At 43.2% G+C, this 21732-nt stretch overlaps 2 protein-coding genes across 2 annotated transcripts; one reads left to right on the top strand and one right to left on the bottom strand.

The window, feature by feature from the left end:
• Window positions 1-238: 238 nt before the first annotated feature.
• Window positions 239-4205, top strand: LOC140120401 (zinc finger CCHC domain-containing protein 3-like). The gene is made up of 2 exons (XM_072139458.1): window positions 239-1075; window positions 4063-4205. Exons 1-2 carry the CDS (start codon window positions 254-256, stop codon window positions 4075-4077), a joined length of 837 nt encoding a protein of 278 aa, XP_071995559.1. The 5' UTR covers window positions 239-253; the 3' UTR covers window positions 4078-4205.
• A 1057-nt stretch (window positions 4206-5262) lies between these two features.
• LOC140120400 (hemoglobin heart muscle subunit alpha-type-like) lies at window positions 5263-17578 on the bottom strand. The gene is made up of 3 exons (XM_072139457.1): window positions 17282-17578; window positions 8500-8692; window positions 5263-5575 (listed from the first exon to the last, which is right to left on the bottom strand). Exons 1-3 carry the CDS (start codon window positions 17374-17376, stop codon window positions 5462-5464), a joined length of 402 nt encoding a protein of 133 aa, XP_071995558.1. The 5' UTR covers window positions 17377-17578; the 3' UTR covers window positions 5263-5461.
• Window positions 17579-21732: the final 4154 nt, after the last annotated feature.

The raw sequence follows: 21732 nt of genomic DNA, 5'->3' as shown, positions 1-21732 counted from the left end.
TACCGCAATGCACCGTGTATATACGATGCCAGTCGTGGGGCCTAGGACATTATCTGGGGACAGAGGTCGGCTCCAATATGTTGGCGTCCATGCTCCTCTGCCCGTTGCTGCAGTGACTGTGGCATCTAATGGGTTAACCCATGTGGTTAGAATGTGATGTGTCCTAATCAGCTCCAGCTGTAGGAGCCATAGGGCAGGTGGGGTCTCAGGTGTGCCGGTCACATGACCCATTGTTGCTCATAAAAAGGAGATCATGGCGGCTCCTTGTGGTCTTTGGAGAGAGACAACGATGGCGTCTGATGTGAAGAACACCATTAGGCTCTTTGTTGGCCCCAGGAGGAGAGAATCCGTTGGCCTGAAGTTTGTTGTCTGTGACCTCGTGGAAGATCTGGCTGGAATCTGTAGATCTGATGTCTTCTGCCTCCAGGATTCTCCTAAGCGAGGTCTGTACACCATCACCTTCTACCAGGAGGACAAGTGCCAGGACTTCCTCGAATGTTTACAGATCTACAAGGCCACCCCTGTGCTGGAGAACATCCGGTTCTTGCCTTTGTTTGGAGCTGGAGAACGTCCGATGATTGTCCATGTCTACAACCCCTACACTGACATTAAGGTGGTGATGAGCTACTTGGAGAATTACTGTGACTCCGTACGTGGTGGGGTCAAGCAGAAGAACGCCCTGGGAATATTCAACTGTAAATACAAGTTGTGGGTTCGCCTGAAGTTTGAACCTGCTTTTTGTTCGGGCATAATGCACCCCCCAGCAAACTTCTGCTATGAGGGTGTACGAGGTTCCCTGGTCTATCCAGGGCAGCCACGATTTAGGAAGAACTTCACGACTTATGGGCTTTGCTCGGCGTTCGAGAAGGTTCATCGATGTTGGGGACACCGGTCCCATGATGATGGTGACCCCAGTGATTGTAGCTTTTGTGGGCCAGAGGACCTTCTGTTTGAAGAGTTCCCACGAGATAAGAATGAAGAGGATGAGGAAATGATGAAGGAGCGTAAGAGGGTTAAGACCGAGGAGGAGGAAGAGCAGACCACCAAGCCTGTGGACGTGAATGGTGGACTAGTGGTGAGTAGTGGAGGTGCAACTGCCTCTGATGATAATAACTTCTGAGATTATGGGTTCATATTTTGTTATGAAGGCCACATGACCATGATCCCATGACCTGATCTAAGGATCTTGAGGCTTGTGGTCTTCTAGAACGTGCTTACCAAAATGTGGATGTACTAGAGGAGTCACCGAGGGGCACAAATAAAATTTAACCCAGCCCCAGGCTCCACTCTGGTTGTGAGTACGGTAAGGGCGCGTTCACACGTTCCGCTAGCGCTGCGTTCATAACGCGACGCTAGCGCACAGGGGGCGGAGTTTTGGGCAATCGCATATGTGTTTCCAGAGAAACGCATGCGATCGGGTTATCAATCGCATGCGTTTCCCGGGAAACGCATATGCGATCGGCCTGAGCCCCGCCCACTGTGCGCTAGCGTCGCGTCATGAACTTTTTTAATGGTGGGTGCACCGCGAATAAGGAGCATGACCGTCATGTACGGTGTCTTTGTCTTAAAGGAAACCTACCACTTTAAAATGACCCTTCTGACCCACAAATGCCTTAAAGGACACCTGTCATCAGGTCTCTGCCACTAGTCCTGTCACCACTACCTGTTGGAGCAGCTCACAAGGATCCCATCCCAGCCTTTATCTAGTTATTTCATACATTATTCATTGTAAAATCATCTATTCTTTATCATGTAAATGAGGCTGGTCACATGGTCAGAGGCAGTGATGTCACCCCTTTTACCCCTCCCCTCTCCTCCCCCTGCTCATGTCTGTGTGTAATGTATAGTAAAGCATGGCTAGTGTGTGTGCTGCATCTGCTGACATGCTACATCCTCCCATACACATGTGTGAGACACAGACATCAGCTACACATGTACCTGACATGTTCTGCTATAACATGTCTGCCTAGAGCTGCTGTATCTCTCCTATACACACACACATGCACACACAGGCTGCAGGGGGCGTGTCCACCAGCACCAGGAAGCACATCATTATACAGCCTCACATCATTATACAGGCTGTCAGTCAAGCACTGGGGGCGTGGCCACCAGCACCAGGAAGCACATCATTATACAGCCTCACATCATTATACAGGCTGTCAGTCAAGCACTGGGGGCGTGGCCACCAGCACCAGGAAGCACATCATTATACAGCCTCACATCATTATACAGGCTGTCAGTCAAGCACTGGGGGTGTGGCTGTGCCTCCCACTCATGAATAAGCTGGACAGCTTGAATATGCTAATGATTCATTGGACATTTCACAGGTCATTTGCATACAGCTTTAGGACCTCATTGCTTAGGGTTACAGGCATGTAGAGGGACAATGAAGGGATAGAGGCAATGCTCTCTAATGGCAGTTTATGAAAATATATTTAGTTTAGGGGGGTTATTTTGCATGACGGGTTCTCTTTAATTCACTCCAGGCAGCCATGTTACAGCAGAACATGTCAGATTCATGTGTAGCTGATGTCTGTGTCTCTCACCTGTATATTAGGAGGATGCAGCACACACACTAGCAATGCTTTACTATACATTACACACAGACATGAGCAGGGGGAGGAGAGGGGAGGGGTAACAGGGGTGACATCACTGCCTCTGCCCATGTGACCAGCCTCATTTACATGATAAAGAATAGATGATTTTACAATGAATAATGTATGAAATAACTAGATAAAGGCTGGGATGGGATCCTTGTGAGCTGCTCCAACAGGTAGAGGTGACAGGACTAGTGACACAGACCTGATGACAGGTGCCCTTTAAAACTTTAATTTCCATTGGTGGGAGCGGCGAGCATAGTTCTTTTCTTATGTTCGCTCACCCCCACAGTCTTCTCTCCGAAGCCTCGCGATACTATGAGGCTTCGGGACTTTGCACATGCGCAATGGGATCCGGCCGCGACGCGCCGGGAGGAGGTGGTGCGCATGCGCTAGTGTGCCTGAGAGCTCGGTGGCGTCATCGGCTCTCGGGCACAGCAAAATTAGCGACGGCAGCGGCGCTGACGCGAGTGGGATCGTGGGGCAGGGTCCGGGGTGCGCGCTGTATGACGCTCACAGAAGCGCCGAAGGGAGATTTTACTACCACAAGAAAATCATTTTTGTACAAATACAGCGGTTTCTGGTTTAATTGAAAATATGGTCCGGCATCAGCTCATCCTGAGCTAGCTTAAGGTATTTGTGGGTCAGAAGGGTCGTTTTAAAGTGGTAGGTTTCCTTTTAAGAGTCATTGGGGTTTGGTTTAAAGGAAACCTACCACCACAAATCTAGCTATAAAGGTAGATCGGGTGGTAGGTGAATCAATGGGACGTGAGGATAGCCCTTTTAAGGGCTAATCCTCACGTCCCCGCACTTTTTTGTAAACTTTTATTACCCTAATATGTTAATTTTGTTATGCGGCTACTTGAGCGTGGAGTAGCCGCATCTGAGGTTACACAAGGCGGCTACTCCACGCCCCGGTAGCCACTTTACCCCTCCTACTCACCAAGTTCGGCGCGCAGCTGCTCGTAGCTGCGCGCCCTTGTCCGCCGATTCTGCCGTCCGCCGATCATGCGCAAAACAGCAGGCCCGCGCCTGTGCAGCCCCGGCTTCGGAGCAGTGACCGCGCGGGCCTGCTGTTCTGCGCATGCGCAGACGGCAGGATCGGCGGACGAGGTCGTGGTGAGTAGGAGGGGAAAAGAGGCTACCGGGGCGTGGAGTAGCCGCCTTGTGTAACCTCAGATGCGGCTACTCCACGCCCAAGTAGCCGCATAACAAAATTAACATATTAGGGTAATAAAAGTTTACAAAAAAGTGTGGGGACGTGAAGATTAGCCCTTAAAAGGGCTATCCTCACGTCCCATTGATTCACCTACCACCCGATCTACCTTTATAGGTAGATTTGTGGTGGTAGGTGCCCTTTAAAAGAATGGGTGTGGCCAGGTCCCAAAAACTTTGCAGAGTGTCCTGGACTTGTACTACCCAATGTTGCAAGTATGGAGATAACTGTCCTTTCTATCCTCTATAGATTCCTTTACTCTAATCTCAAGATGGAAGAGGTGGAACTCCCCCATGTCTGACAGATGAAGAAAAATTTTTAAGTGATGTTTTTTTTTTTTTTTTTTTTCTTCCTTTTCTCTAAAAAAGAAAATAAAACCAGTAGAACATCAATGTGGAATGTAAAGCGCATCTATTACATGAGTGCCGTCCCAATTTAGCAATTCTGCAAAAACAGCACCACACCTGTCTACAGGTAGAGTGCGGTACTGCGTAATGTCAATGGAAGACACGACCAATGACACAATTTATGCTAAAATCAGACCCTCCCGTCTGCCCCAAGGTCATGGCTGGTGGGATCTGACCAATGTTATTAACTTTATGTAACATGAAGGCCAAATATAGAAGAATAAATCCAATGCTCCCGTGCCTGGCTCCAACTTTGGTTAAGGAGCTAAGCGGGGGGGGGGGGGGGGGGGAGAAGGGGATGAGGATGAGAGGGTCTTGTGTAGCTACATCATTGGCCTCATGGTTACAGGATACAAATAAATGGAGGCTCAGACTCTTAAAGGGGTTGTCTGGAGATTGAAAAACACATCTGCTTTCTTACACACACACACCCTCACACCCAATAGGATTTGTCTCCCCTCTTTGGCCTGATGCAGGGTGCAGGGTATTACCCCTGTGTGTTACATTGTATCATAGAGAATATCCTTATTGTACATGGGGAGCGTTGCATAGCCCTAAGTTTCCTTTCTGTGCCATTACACGACTGTTGGTGCTACGGTAAATGTAGCCCAGAGACGGAACTACTAGCACTTTAAGGGCGCGTTCACACGTTCCGCTAGCGCCGCGTTCATAACGCGACGCTAGCGCACAGTGGGCGGGGCTCGGGCCGATCGCATATGCGTTTCCCTGGAAACGCATGTGATTAATAACCCGATCGCATGCGTTTCTCTGGAAACGCATATGCGATCGCCCCAAACTCCGCCCCCTGTGCGCTAGCGTCGCGTTATGAACGCGCCCTCAAAAATAGGAGCCAAAACCAGGTGATGCCCCTACACATAAGTGAGGTCTAATGGAAAGACCTGCACCTGTCCTACGTGTTCATACCTGAGACAAATAACTGGAGACCACACAGAGATGTGAACTGGGAATCAGGAAGGTTCTAGGACTTTTTAGCAATATATCCCTTCCCCCGCTCCCATCCCAAAAAAACAAGAACTTTTTAAAATTTAGCAACTTTTTATTTTGTCAACAAAATTCTGCATTCATGACATGACACTTTCAGTTCTGACAGTACAGGAGTCTCAAGGGGGGATAAAAACATTGGAGGTAAGTCCACAGTAGGTGATCGGGTAGATGGCGTCAGGTTGGGGAAGCTAAAGCTCATACAGAATACGTCGTGGTTATATCTCGCTCTTCCGGGATTAGCCAGAAACGAGGATTCCGGACGCCTCGGTGAGGAACTTTTCCCAGGCGCCTTTGTTGAAGTCTCCAGGGAAGTTTTCGGCCAGAACCTCCAGGATGCAAACATTGATGAGCTGGAGGAGAAGAGGTCAGAGGTGAGGACAAGGGAGGACCCATAGGATACACAAAGGACCCTATATCTCTACTGGGGGGAGATCATACAACGTTATCCAGATGTGCTTGAGGCTTATGCAAATAGTGTGCACCATAGTATGCTGTATAATATGCCGAATCTATGGGGCTGTACAGAGGAGCCCTGGTGTGCCGCCATACTATGCTCTAAGATATGCCGAATGTATGAATCTGTACAGAGGAGCCCTGGTGTGCCGCCATACTATGCTCTAAGATATGCCGAATGTATGAATCTGTACAGAGGAGCCCTGGTGTGCCGCCATACTATGCTCTAAGATATGCCGAATGTATGAATCTGTACAGAGGAGCCCTGGTGTGCCGCCATACTATGCTCTAAGATATGCCGAATGTATGAATCTGTACAGAGGAGCCCTGGTGTGCCGCCATACTATGCTCTAAGATATGCCGAATGTATGAATCTGTACAGAGGAGCCCTGGTGTGCCGCCATACTATGCAATATGATATGCCGAATGTATGAATCTGTACAGAGGAGCCCTGGTGTGCCGCCATACTATGCTCTAAGATATGTCGAATGTATGAATCTGTTACAGAGGAGCCCTGGTGTGCCGCCATACTATGCTGTATGAGATGCTGTATGTATGGGGCTGTACAGAGGAGCCCTGGTGTGCCGCCATACTATGCTCTATGATATGCCGAATGTATGGGGCTGTACAGAGGAGCCTTGGTGTGCCGCCATACTATGCTCTAAGATATGCCGAATGTATGGGGCTATACAGAGGAGCCCTGGTGTGCCGCCATACTATGCTCTATGATATGCTGTATGTATGGGGCTGTACAGAGGAGCCTTGGTGTGCTGCCATACTATGCTGTATGATATGCCGAATGTATGAATCTGTACAGAGGAGCCCTGGTGTGCCGCCATACTATGCTGTATGAGATGCTGTATGTATGGGGCTGTACAGAGGAGCCCTGGTGTGCCGCCATACTATGCTGTATGAGATGCTGTATGTATGGGGCTGTACAGAGGAGCCCTGGTGTGCTGCCATACTATGCTGTATGAGATGCTGTATGTATGGGGCTGTACAGAGGAGCCCTGGTGTGCCGCCATACTATGCTGTATGAGATGCTGTATGTATGAATCTGTACAGAGGAGCCCTAGTGTGCCGCCATACTATGCTCTAAGATATGTCGAATGTATGAATCTGTACAGAGGAGCCCTGGTGTGCCGCCATACTATGCTGTATGAGATGCTGTATGTATGGGGCTGTACAGAGGAGCCCTGGTGTGCCGCCATACTATGCTCTATGATATGCCAAATGTATGGGGCTGTACAGAGGAGCCTTGGTGTGCCGCCATACTATGCTGTATGAGATGCCGAATGTATGGGGCTGTACAGAGGAGCCTTGGTGTGCCGCCATACTATGCTCTAAGATATGCCGAATGTATGGGGCTATACAGAGGAGCCCTGGTGTGCCGCCATACTATGCTCTATGATATGCTGTATGTATGGGGCTGTACAGAGGAGCCTTGGTGTGCTGCCATACTATGCTCTATGATATGCCGAATGTATGAATCTGTACAGAGGAGCCCTGGTGTGCCGCCATACTATGCTGTATGAGATGCTGTATGTATGGGGCTGTACAGAGGAGCCCTGGTGTGCCGCCATACTATGCTGTATGAGATGCTGTATGTATGGGGCTGTACAGAGGAGCCCTGGTGTGCTGCCATACTATGCTGTATGAGATGCTGTATGTATGGGGCTGTACAGAGGAGCCTTGGTGTGCCGCCATTCTATGCTGTATGAGATGCTGTATGTATGGGGCTGTACAGAGGAGCCCTGGTGTGCCGCCATACTATGCTGTATGAGATGCTGTATGTATGAATCTGTACAGAGGAGCCCTAGTGTGCCGCCATACTATGCTGTATGAGATGCTGTATGTATGGGGCTGTACAGAGGAGCCTTGGTGTGCCGCCATACTATGCTGTATGAGATGCTGTATGTATGGGGCTGTACAGAGGAGCCCTGGTGTGCTGCTATACTATGCTGTATGAGATGCTGTATGTATGGGGCTGTACAGAGGAGCCCTGGTGTGCCGCCATACTATGCTGTATGAGATGCTGTATGTATGAATCTGTACAGAGGAGCCCTAGTGTGCCGCCATACTATGCTGTATGAGATGCTGTATGTATGGGGCTGTACAGAGGAGCCTTGGTGTGCCGCCATACTAAGCTGTATGAGATGCTGTATGTATGGGGCTGTACAGAGGAGCCCTGGTGTGCCCCCATACTATGCTGTATGAGATGCTGTATGTATGGGGCTGTACAGAGGAGCCCTGGTGTGCCGCCATACTATGCTGTATGAGATGCTGTGTGTATGGAGCTGTACAGAGGAGCCCTGGTGTGCCGCCATACTATGCTGTATGAGATGCTGTATGTATGGGGCTGTACAGAGGAGCCCTGGTGTGCCGCCATACTATGCTCTAAGATATGCCGAATGTATGAATCTGTACAGAGGAGCCCTGGTGTGCCGCCATACTATGCTGTATGAGATGCCAAATGTATGGGGCTGTACAGAGGAGCCCTGGTGTGCCGCCATACTATGCTATATGAGATGCTGTATGTATGGGGCTGTACAGAGGAGCCCTGGTGTGCCGCCATACTATGCTGTATGAGATGCTGTATGTATGGAGCTGTACAGAGGAGCCCTGGTGTGCTGCCATAATATGCTCTATGAGATGCTGTATGTATGGAGCTGTACAGAGGAGCCCTGGTGTGCCGCCATACTAAGTCAGGGGTGTGTTGCATTACATATAAGTCTATGGAGAAGAGGGCAGGGAGTCCCTGCAGCTACAGAACTGCAGAAGGACCCGTCCAGGTGCCCCATTGTTCTGTGCTGGTCCTCACCTTCATGTGGTCGGCGTTGACCTTCAGCTTGTTGGTGTGGAGGTCCTGCAACTTGTTCAGGCTGCTCAGGTTTTGGGAGGCTTCCCCAAGGGCATTGAAAATCTTCCCTCCGTGGGTCAGAAGGTCCTGGGAGTTGGGTGTCAGGTCGAAGCGGCCGAAGAAGGACTTGGTCTCCGGGTGGGTGGCAAACAGCCTGGGTGACACATGGACAGGGAAACAATGTGATTGGTGGGAGAAATGTACAAATATTTACATGATACATTGTATTGTACTGGACCCTGGCCTATTATATCAGAACCAGCCAGATGCATTGTACTGGACCCTGGCCTATTATATCAGAACCAGCCTGGTGCATTGTACTGGACCCTGCCCTATTATATCAGAACCAGCCTGGTGTATTGTACTGGACCCTGCCCTATTCTATCAGAACCAGCCTGGTGTATTGTACTGGACCTTGCCCTATTATATCAGAACCAGCCTGGTGCATTGTACTGGACCCTGCCCTATTATATCAGAACCAGCCTGGTGCATTGTACTGGACCAGGGCCTATTATATCAGAACCAGCCAGGTGCATTGTACTGGACCCTGCCCTATTATATCAGAACCAGCCTTGTGCATTGTACTGGACCCTGCCCTATTATATCAGAACCAGCCTGGTGCATTGTACTGGACCCTGCCTTATTATCTCAGAACCAGCCTTGTGCTTTGTACTGGACCCTGCCTTATTATCTCAGAACCAGCCTGCTATATTGTACTGGACCCCGCCTTATTATCTCAGAACCAGCCTGCTATATTGTACTGGACCCCGCCTTATTATCTCAGAACCAGCCTGGTGCTTTGTACTGGACCCGTCTTATTATCTCAGAACCAGCCTGGTGCATTGTACTGGACCCTGCCCTTTTATCTCAGAACCAGCCTGGTGAATTGTACTGGACCCTGTCCTATTATATCAGAACCAGCCTGGTGAATTGTACTGGACCCTGTCCTATTATATCAGAACCAGCCTGGTGCATTGTACTGGACCCTGCCCTATTATATCAGAACCAGCCTTGTGCATTGTACTGGACCCTGCCCTATTATATCAGAACCAGCCTGGTGCATTGTACTGGACCCTGCCCTATTATCTCAGAACCAGCCTGGTGCATTGTACTGGACCCTGCCTTATTATCTCAGAACCAGCCTGGTGCATTGTACTGGACCCTGTCCTATTATATCAGAACCAGCCTGGTGCATTGTACTGGACCCTGCCCTATTATATCAGAACCAGCCTTGTGCATTGTACTGGACCCTGCCCTATTATATCAGAACCAGCCTGGTGCATTGTACTGGACCCTGCCCTATTATCTCAGAACCAGCCTGGTGCATTGTACTGGACCCTGCCTTATTATCTCAGAACCAGCCTGGTGCATTGTACTGGACCCTGCCCTATTATCTCAGAACCAGCCTGGTGCATTGTACTGGACCTGCCCTATTATCTCCAGTGCTTTATTATACATGATCCTCCCCTTTTATCCCAGAGCAATGATTAATAAGCATTTCACATCTGTGACTTTTATCTTCTTTAGATTCGGATGACTTATTATCTCAGAACTTTTATCCTGGAGCTAATAATATTACATTTCTTACCTGCCTTTATTATCTCCGAGCCGTGACCTTTATATCTAAGAGCCGTCCGTTATCTCGGAGCTTTGGCTGGAACTTGCTAAACACATCCGATAATTGTGAGATAATAACTTCCTGAGACCCCCCGAAAACAAACCCCCACCAAGGGGAAAAAGGGATCTGTCTACAACCTTCACAGCGGCAAGGACTGGAGCACCGGCCGCTATAATCCATTCATGTCATCTCAGAGCCGGCCTGCAATACTGTGTGTATAGATATCACTGCCTGATCCTGCAATATTGTGTATATATATATCACCGCCTGATCCTGCAATATTGTGTGCATAGATATATATCACCGCCTGATCCTGCAATACTGTGTGTATAGATATCACTGCCTGATCCTGCAATATTGTGTGTATATATATATATATATATATCACCGCCTGATCCTGCAATAATGTGTATATATATATATCACCGCCTGATCCTGCAATATTGTGTGTATATATATATATATCACCGCCTGATCCTGCAATACTGTGTGTATAGATATCACTGCCTGATCCTGCAATATTGTGTGTATATATATATATATATATATATATATATATATATATATATCACCGCCTGATCCTGCAATATTGTGTGTATGTATATATCACCGCCTGATCCTGCAATATTGTGTATATATATATATATCACCGCCTGATCCTGCAATATTGTGTATATATATATATATCACCGCCTGATCCTGCAATATTGTGTGTATGTATATATCACCGCCTGATCCTGCAATATTGTGTGTATGTATATATCACCGCCTGATCCTGCAATATTGTGTGTATATATATATATATCACCGCCTGATCCTGCAATATTGTGTGTATATATATCACCGCCTGATCCTGCAATATTGTGTGTGTATATATATATATATATATCTCACCGCCTGATCCTGCAATATTGTGTGTATGTATATATCACCGCCTGATCCTGCAATATTGTGTGTATATATATATATATATATCACCGCCTGATCCTGCAATATTGTGTGTGTGTGTATATATATATATATATATATATATATATATATATATATATATATCACCGCCTGATCCTGCAATATTGTGTGTGTGTGTATATATATATATATATATATATATCACCGCCTGATCCTGCAATATTGTGTGTATGTATATATCACCGCCTGATCCTGCAATATTGTGTGTGTGTGTATATATATATATATATATATATATATATATATATATATATATATACACACACACACAATATTGCAGGATCAGGCGGTGATATATACATACACACAATATTGCAGGATCAGGCGGTGATATATATATATATATATATATATACACACACACACAATATTGCAGGATCAGGCGGTGATATATATATATATATATATATATATATATATATACACACACACACAATATTGCAGGATCAGGCGGTGATATATATATATATATATACACACAATATTGCAGGATCAGGCGGTGATATATACATACACACAATATTGCAGGATCAGGCGGTGAGATATATATATATATATATACACACACAATATTGCAGGATCAGGCGGTGATATATATACACACAATATTGCAGGATCAGGCGGTGATATATATATATATACACACAATATTGCAGGATCAGGCGGTGATATATACATACACACAATATTGCAGGATCAGGCGGTGATATATACATACACACAATATTGCAGGATCAGGCGGTGATATATATATATATACACAATATTGCAGGATCAGGCGGTGATATATATATATATACACAATATTGCAGGATCAGGCGGTGATATATACATACACACAATATTGCAGGATCAGGCGGTGATATATATATATATATATATATATATATATATATACACACAATATTGCAGGATCAGGCAGTGATATCTATACACACAGTATTGCAGGATCAGGCGGTGATATATATATATATACACACAATATTGCAGGATCAGGCGGTGATATATACATACACACAATATTGCAGGATCAGGCGGTGATATATATATATATATATACACACAATATTGCAGGATCAGGCGGTGATATATATATATATATATATATACACACACACACAATATTGCAGGATCAGGCGGTGATATATATATATATATATATATATATACACACACACACAATATTGCAGGATCAGGCGGTGATATATATATATATATATATATATATATATATATATATATATATATCACCGCCTGATCCTGCAATATTGTGTGTGTGTGTATATATATATATATATATATATATATATATCACCGCCTGATCCTGCAATATTGTGTGTGTGTGTATATATATATATATATATATATCACCGCCTGATCCTGCAATATTGTGTGTATATATATATATATATCACCGCCTGATCCTGCAATATTGTGTGTATGTATATATCACCGCCTGATCCTGCAATATTGTGTGTGTGTGTATATATATATATATATATATATATATATATATATCACCGCCTGATCCTGCAATATTGTGTGTGTGTGTATATATATATATATATATATATATCACCGCCTGATCCTGCAATATTGTGTGTGTGTGTATATATATATATATATATATATCACCGCCTGATCCTGCAATATTGTGTGTATGTATATATCACCGCCTGATCCTGCAATATTGTGTGTATGTATATATCACCGCCTGATCCTGCAATATTGTGTATATATATATATATCACCGCCTGATCCTGCAATATTGTGTGTATATATATCACCGCCTGATCCTGCAATATTGTGTGTATGTATATATCACCGCCTGATCCTGCAATATTGTGTGTATGTATATATCACCGCCTGATCCTGCAATATTGTGTGTATGTATATATCACCGCCTGATCCTGCAATATTGTGTGTATATATATATATCACCGCCTGATCCTGCAATATTGTGTGTGTATATATATATATATCACCGCCTGATCCTGCAATATTGTGTGTATGTATATATCACCGCCTGATCCTGCAATATTGTGTGTGTATATATATATATCACCGCCTGATTCTGCAATATTGTGTGTGTATATATATATATATATCACCGCCTGATCCTGCAATATTGTGTGTGTATATATATATATATCACCGCCTGATCCTGCAATATTGTGTGTGTGTGTATATATATATATATATCACCGCCTGATCCTGCAATATTGTGTGTGTATATATATATATCACCGCCTGATCCTGCAATATTGTGTGTGTGTATATATATATATCACTGCCTGATCCTGCAATATTGTGTGTGTGTGTGTGTATATATATATATATCACCGCCTGATCCTGCAATGTTACAATACAATAACCGCAGACCCAGCCTGTAATATTACATAATCATCCAGGAGGCGAGTTGAGCCTCAGGCCTCAGGCAGCATCAGGGGGCAGTCACCTATAAAGCAGGACCTGACACCCAAAAATATTGTCTCCTCACACCTGATGTCAGACGCTGCATGGAGAACCCACTTACTAAAAGAACAGATAGTTTAGATTCATCCCTGAAGAATAATAATAGTATAATATCCCGCTCTATTATATCAGAACTAGCAAGCGATGCTGTATAATAACCTCAGAGCCTGTAATATTACACACCTTATAACCTCATAACCTCAGAGCCATCATGAAATATTATATAATAACTCTCCCTATTACCTCGGAGCTAGGAAGTAATTCTTTATAATATTCCCACTTATAACCTCAGACCCAACCTGTAATATTACATTGTATTATATCTTGCCTTATTATCTCAGAGCCAACCTGTAATATTACATGATATCTCACTGTAATGCCTCAAAGATAGCAAGTTATTTTATATAATAACCCCAGAACTAGTATGAAATATTATATAATAACCCGCCTCATTACCTCACAGCCAGCCTGTAATATTAGATAACATCCCACTGTATTACCTCAGAACTAGAAAGTAATTGTATATAATAACCAGATTATTACCCCAGGACTAGTATGTAATATTATATAATAATACCCCAGGACTAGTATGTAATATTATATTATAATACCCCAGGACTAGTATGTAATATTATATTATAATACCCCAGGACTAGTATGTAATATTATATTATAATACCCCAGGACTAGTATGTAATATTATATTATAATACCCCAGGACTAGTATGTAATATTATATTATAATACCCCAGGACTAGTATGTAATATTATATTATAATACCCCAGGACTAGTATGTAATACTATATAATAATACCCCAGGACTAGTATGTAATACTATATAATGATACTCCAGGACTAGTATGTAATATTATATTATAATACCCCAGGACTAGTATGTAATATTATATAATGATACCCCAGGACTAGTATGTAATATTATATTATAATACCCCAGGACTAGTATGTAATATTATATAATGATACTCCAGGACTAGTATATAATATTATATTATAATACCCCAGGACTAGTATGTAATATTATATAATGATACCCCAGGACTAGTATGTAATATTATATTATGATACCCCAGGACTAGTATGTAATATTATATTATAATACCCCAGGACTAGTATGTAATATTATATTATAATACCCCAGGACTGTATGTAATATTATATAATGATACCCCAGGACTAGTATGTAATATTATATAATGATACTCCAGGACTAGTATATAATATTATATTATAATACCCCAGGACTAGTATGTAATATTATATTATAATACCCCAGGACTAGTATGTAATATTATATAATGATACCCCAGGACTAGTATGTAATATTATATTATGATACCCCAGGACTAGTATGTAATATTATATTATAATACCCCAGGACTAGTATGTAATATTATATAATGATACCCCAGGACTAGTATGTAATATTATATTATAATACCCCAGGACTAGTATGTAATATTATATTATAATACCCCAGGACTAGTATGTAATATTATATAATGATACCCCAGGACTAGTATGTAATATTATATTATAATACCCCAGGACTAGTATGTAATATTATATAATGATACCCCAGGACTAGTATGTAATATTATAATACCCCAGGACTAGTATGTAATATTATATTATAATACCCCAGGACTAGTATGTAATATTATATTATAATACCCCAGGACTAGTATGTAATATTATATAATGATACTCCAGGACTAGTATGTAATATTATATTATAATAACCCAGGACTAGTATGTAATTTTATATTATAATACCCCAGGACTAGTATGTAATTTTATATTATAATACCCCAGGACTAGTATGTAATATTATATAATGATACCCCAGGACTAGTATGTAATATTATATAATGATACTCCAGGACTAGTATGTAATATTATATTATAATACTTCAGGACTAGTATGTAATATTATATAATGATACCCCAGGACTAGTATGTAATATTATATAATAATACCCCAGGACTAGTATGTAATATTATATTATAATACCCCAGGACTAGTATGTAATATTATATAATGATACCCCAGGACTAGTATGTAATATTATATAATGATACCCCAGGACTAGTATGTAATATTATATAATAATACCCCAGGACTAGTATGTAATATATAATGATACCCCAGGACTAGTATGTAATATTATATAATAATACCCCAGGACTAGTATGTAATATTATATAATGATACCCCAGGACTAGTATGTAATATTATATTATAATACCCCAGGACTAGTATGTAATATTATATAATAATACCCCAGGACTAGTATGTAATATTATACAATGATACCCCAGGACTAGTATGTAATTTTATATTATAATACCCCAGGACTAGTATGTAATATTATATAATGATATCCCAGGACTAGTATGTAATATTATATTATAATACCCCAGGACTAGTATGTAATATTATATAATGATACCCCAGGACTAGTATGTAATATTATATAATAATACCCCAGGACTAGTATGTAATATTATATTATAATACCCCAGGACTAGTATGTAATATTATATAATGATACCCCAGGACTAGTATGTAATATTATATAATAATACCCCAGGACTAGTATGTAATATTATATTATAATACCCCAGGACTAGTATGTAATATTATATTATAATACCCCAGGACTAGTATGTAATATTATATTATAATACCCCAGGACTAGTATGTAATATTATATAATGATACCCCAGGACTAGTATGTAATATTATATAATAATACCCCAGGACTAGTATGTAATATTATATAATGATACCCCAGGACTAGTATGTAATATTATATAATAATACCCCAGGACTAGTATGTAATATTATACAATAATACCCCAGGACTAGTATGTAATATTATATTATAATACCCCAGGACTAGTATGTAATATTATATTATAATACCCCAGGACTAGTATGTAATATTATATAATGATACCCCAGGACTAGTATGTAATATTATATTATAATACCCCAGGACTAGTATGTAATATTATATTATAATACCCCAGGACTAGTATGTAATATTATATTATAATACCCCAGGACTAGTATGTAATATTATATAATGATACCCCAGGACTAGTATGTAATATTATATTATAATACCCCAGGACTAGTATGTAATATTATATTATAATACCCCAGGACTAGTATATAATATTATATAATGATACCCCAGGACTAGTATGTAATTTTATATTATAATACCCCAGGACTAGTATGTAATATTATATTATAATACCCCAGGACTAGTATGTAATTTTATATTATAATACCCCAGGACTAGTATGTAATTTTATATTATAATACCCCAGGACTAGTATGTAATTTTATATTATAATACCCCAGGACTAGTATGTTATACTATATAATGATAACCCAGGACTAGTATGTAATATTATATAATGATACCCCAGGACTAGTATGTAATATTATATAATAATACCCCAGGACTAGTATGTAATATTATACAATAATACCCCAGGACTAGTATGTAATTTTATATTATAATACCCCAGGACTAGTATGTAATATTATATTATAATACCCCAGGACTAGTATGTAATTTTATATAATGATACCCCAGGACTAGTATGTAATATTATATTATAATACCCCAGGACTAGTTTGTTACCTGTTGAGTGATTCGGCGCCCAGTTTATTGGCGTCTGGAGCGATCTTCTCCCATAGGGAAGTGACGGCCGCCTTCTCGCTGTCGGAAAGTCCCATGTTGTAGCTTGGAAGTGTCTTGGGTTTGTTCTGTAGCCTCTTCTGGTAGCCCGGTCCTTATATACATCCAGGGGGCTCATTCTCTGTCATTGTATAGTGAGGGTCACATGTTCTGGATAAGTGAAATCCCCATAATCCGGCCTGGACTGGAGCTGGAGTCATTGACTTTGTGGTGGGGGGGACGGACTGGATCCATACACTGACTTCCATTCTGCCATCATGTTTAATTGGTCACAAGTTGTAAGTATCTGAAATCTGATGCCGGACGTGGAGGTGGAATGTAAAGTATGTAATGCTCATTTACAGCCTTTGTTATTTGTATCACTAATGACTAATCAGCCTTATCAGCCCCTGAGCACGGTCCTAGCCCCACGTACACACCGCGTCCTGCATGGAGGGCACAGGGGGCACCTCAAGGGTAGGTCATGCCGCCCAGACACCATGGACATTCACATACTCCCATCACATTGATTGACATTGCGTTCACAGGCGTGTTGGGATTTTGCATAAATAAAATTTATACTTATATTTATAAAAATCAAATTTTTGCAAATTTTTTCAGAAACTGCAATAAAAAAAAACAGCATCTGCAAACGCCTGCTGTGAATTACTGAGGGATGTTACTGGATATTGTGCTAGATACAATGTATCTCTATGATGTCGCAATAGCAAAATATTTTCAAATAATTGTTACTATGTTGTTAGTTTTACATACGTTTTGCATTTACATATTAAACGGGGGCGCCGGACCCTGCATTTTAATCATAGGCCTATTGTCCTCTTTGGTTTGGACCCAACTTCTACGTATGGACAAGATTGTACTGGTTTAAGGGACAGCAATAAAAATTAAAAAACCCTAAACTTACCTCCTTCCTTCGTCCAGCGGCTTCCCCTCCGTCAGACCAGGATTGATAAGGTCACAACCATTGTCAAGGTGACAGCTTAGCCTATCCCATGCCACAGTGGACCGATCCATTCATACAGACAAAATGGCTCAGTGGTCAAGTGCACAATGAAGACCCCTTCATCCTCATAGACTGTAAGCTCATGTGTCACCTTCATCCTCATAGACTGTAAGCTCTTGTGTCCCCCATCATCCTCATAGATTGTAAGCTCTTGTGTCTCCTCCTCATCCTCATAGACTGTAAGCTCTTGTGTCACCCCCTCATCCTCATAGACTGTAAGCTCTTGTGTTCTCCCCTTCATCCTCATAGACTGTAAGCTCTTGTGTCACCCCCTCATCCTCATAGACTGTAAGCTCTTGTGTCACCCACTCATCCTCATAGTCTGTAAGCTCTTGTGTCACCCCCTCATCCTCATAGACTGTGAGCTCTTGTGTCCTCCCCTCATCCTCATAGACTGTAAGCTCTTGTGTCATCCCCTCATCCTCATAGACTGTAAGCTCTTGTGTCCTCCCCTCATCCTCATAGACTGTGAGCTCTTGTGTCCTCCCCTCATCCTCATAGACTGTAAGCTCTTGTGTCACCCCCTCATCCTCATAGACTGTCAGCTCTTGTGTCACCCCTCATCCTCATAGACTGTAAGCTCTTGTGTTCTCCCCTTCATCCTCATAGACTGTAAGCTCTTGTGTCATCCCCTCATCCTCATAGACTGTAAGCTCTTGTGTCACCCACTCATCCTCATAGTCTGTAAGCTCTTTTGTCACCCCCTCATCCTCATAGACTGTAAGCTCTTTTATCATCCCCTCATCCTCATAGACTGTAAGCTCTTGTGTCCTCCCCTTCATCCTCATAGACTGTAAGCTCTTGTGTCCTCCCCTTCATCCTCATAGACTGTAAGCTCTTGTGTCACCCCCTCATCCTCATAGACTGTAAGCTCTTGTGTCATCCCCTCATCCTCATAGACTGTAAGCTCTTGTGTCACCCCCTCATCCTCATAGACTGTGAGCTCTTGTGTCCTCCCCTCATCCTCATAGACTGTAAGCTCTTGTGTCATCCCCTCATCCTCATAGACTGTAAGCTCTTGTGTCACCCCCTCATCCTCATAGACTGTGAGCTCTTGTGTCCTCCCCTCATCCTCATAGACTGTAAGCTCTTGTGTCACCCCCTCATCCTCATAGACTGTCAGCTCTTGTGTCACCCCCTCATCCTCATAGACTGTAAGCTCTTGTGTTCTCCCCTTCATCCTCATAGACTGTAAGCTCTTGTGTCATCCCCTCATCCTCATAGACTGTAAGCTCTTGTGTCACCCACTCATCCTCATAGTCTGTAAGCTCTTTTGTCACCCCCTCATCCTCATAGACTGTAAGCTCTTTTATCATCCCCTCATCCTCATAGACTGTAAGCTCTTGTGTCCTCCCCTTCATCCTCATAGACTGTAAGCTCTTGTGTCACCCCCTCATCCTCATAGACTGTAAGCTCTTGTGTCATCCCCTCATCCTCATAGACTGTAAGCTCTTGTGTCACCCCCTCATCCTCATAGACTGTGAGCTCTTGTGTCCTCCCCTCATCCTCATAGACTGTAAGCTCTTGTGTCATCCCCTCATCCTCATAGACTGTAAGCTCTTGTGTCACCCCCTCATCCTCATAGACTGTGAGCTCTTGTGTCCTCCCCTCATCCTCATAGACTGTAAGCTCTTGTGTCACCCCCTCATCCTCATAGACTGTAAGCTCTTGTGTCACCCCCTCATCCTCATAGACTGTCAGCTCTTGTGTCACCCACTCATCCTCATAGTCTGTAAGCTCTTTTATCATCCCCTCATCCTCATAGACTGTAAGCTCTTGTGTCACCCCCTCATCCTCATAGACTGTCAGCTCTTGTGTCACCCCCTCATCCTCATAGACTGTAAGCTCTTGTGTTCTCCCCTTCATCCTCATAGACTGTAAGCTCTTGTGTCATCCCCTCATCCTCATAGACTGTAAGCTCTTGTGTCACCCACTCATCCTCATAGTCTGTAAGCTCTTTTGTCACCCCCTCATCCTCATAGACTGTAAGCTCTTTTGTCATCCCCTCATCCTCATAGACTGTAAGCTCTTGTGTCTTCCCCTTCATCCTCATAGACTGTAAGCTCTTGTGTCACCCCCTCATCCTCATAGACTGTAAGCTCTTGTGTCATCCCCTCATCCTCATAGACTGTAAGCTCTTGTGTCACCCCCTCATCCTCATAGACTGTGAGCTCTTGTGTCCTCCCCTCATCCTCATAGACTGTAAGCTCTTGTGTCACCCCCTCATCCTCATAGACTGTCAGCTCTTGTGTCACCCCCTCATCCTCATAGACTGTCAGCTCTTGTGTCACCCCTCATCCTCATAGACTGTAAGCTCTTTTATCATCCCCTCATCCTCATAGACTGTAAGCTCTTGTGTCACCCCCTCATCCTCATAGTCTGTAAGCTCTTGTGTCACCCCCTCATCCTCATAGACTGTAAGCTCTTGTGTCACCCCCTCATCCTCATAGACTGTAAGCTCCTGTATCCTCCTCCTCCTCATCCTCATAGACTGTAAGCTCTTGTGTCACCTTCATCCTCATAGACTGTAAGCTCTTGTGTCACCCCCTCATCCTCATAGACTGTAAGCTCTTTTATCATCCCCTCATCCTCATAGACTGTAAGCTCTTGTGTCCTCCCCTCATCCTCATAGACTGTAAGCTCTTGTGTCACCCCCTCATCCTCATAGACGGTAAGCTCTTGTGTCCTCCCCTCATCCTCATAGACGGTAAGCTCTTGTGTCACCCCCTCATCCTCATAGACGGTAAGCTCTTGTGTCACCCCCTCATCCTCATAGACTGTAAGCTCTTGTGTCACCCCCTCATCCTCATAGACTGTAAGCTCTTGTGTCACCCCCTCATCCTCATAGACTGTAAGCTCTTGTGTCACCCCCTCATCCTCATAGACTGTAAGCTCTTGTGTCACCCCCTCATCCTCATAGACTGTAAGCTCTTGTGTCACCTCCTCATCCTCATAGACTGTAAGCTCTTGTGTCACCCCCTCATCCTCATAGACTGTAAGCTCTTGTGTCACCCCCTCATCCTCATAGACAGTAAGCTCTTGTGTCACCCCCTCATCCTCATAGACTGTCAGCTCTTGTGACTGTTTGTACTCTGTAATGTAATATATTTAGGTACCTGCAGCCCTGGAGATCTCTGAGCCACCTCTGTCACTAATGGAGCCCCCCAGACAGGCTGCGCCTTCAGGGGTCTCCCAATATTTGGACTCCCCCTATAAATAGGATGACCTTGCCTTATATTCCTTGCTATTAGCCAACATAGAAGAGCAGGGGTCTTATAGCAAAGGTCAGAATGAGTAAGGACATGGTGCCGGATCTGCTGCCCCTTAGCCCCCCAATGACTAACCAGTGCCGGACCCCTGTCCTCAATGTCCTAGGTACCAACATGACTGG

This window comes from Engystomops pustulosus, chromosome 3, assembly GCF_040894005.1.
Source record: "Engystomops pustulosus chromosome 3, aEngPut4.maternal, whole genome shotgun sequence".
Classification (NCBI taxonomy): Eukaryota; Metazoa; Chordata; class Amphibia; order Anura; family Leptodactylidae; genus Engystomops; species Engystomops pustulosus.
Note: the sequence above shows the minus strand (reverse complement) of the source record. Positions and strands in the feature narration are given on the sequence as shown.

What these genes read in the sequence shown, in the direction of transcription:
- LOC140120400 (XM_072139457.1), bottom strand. Translation starts at nt 17,376, where the DNA reads ATGGGACTTTCCGACAGCGAGAAGGCGGCCGTCACTTCCCTATGGGAG. An exon ending in GGCGCCGAATCACTCAACAG is followed by an intron (nt 8,693 to 17,281) that starts GTAACAAACTAG and finishes TGTGTCACCCAG; the next exon opens with GCTGTTTGCCACCCACCCGG. An exon ending in TCAACGCCGACCACATGAAG is followed by an intron (nt 5,576 to 8,499) that starts GTGAGGACCAGC and finishes CTTCTCCTCCAG; the next exon opens with CTCATCAATGTTTGCATCCT.
- LOC140120401 (XM_072139458.1), top strand. Translation starts at nt 254, where the DNA reads ATGGCGGCTCCTTGTGGTCTTTGGAGAGAGACAACGATGGCGTCTGAT.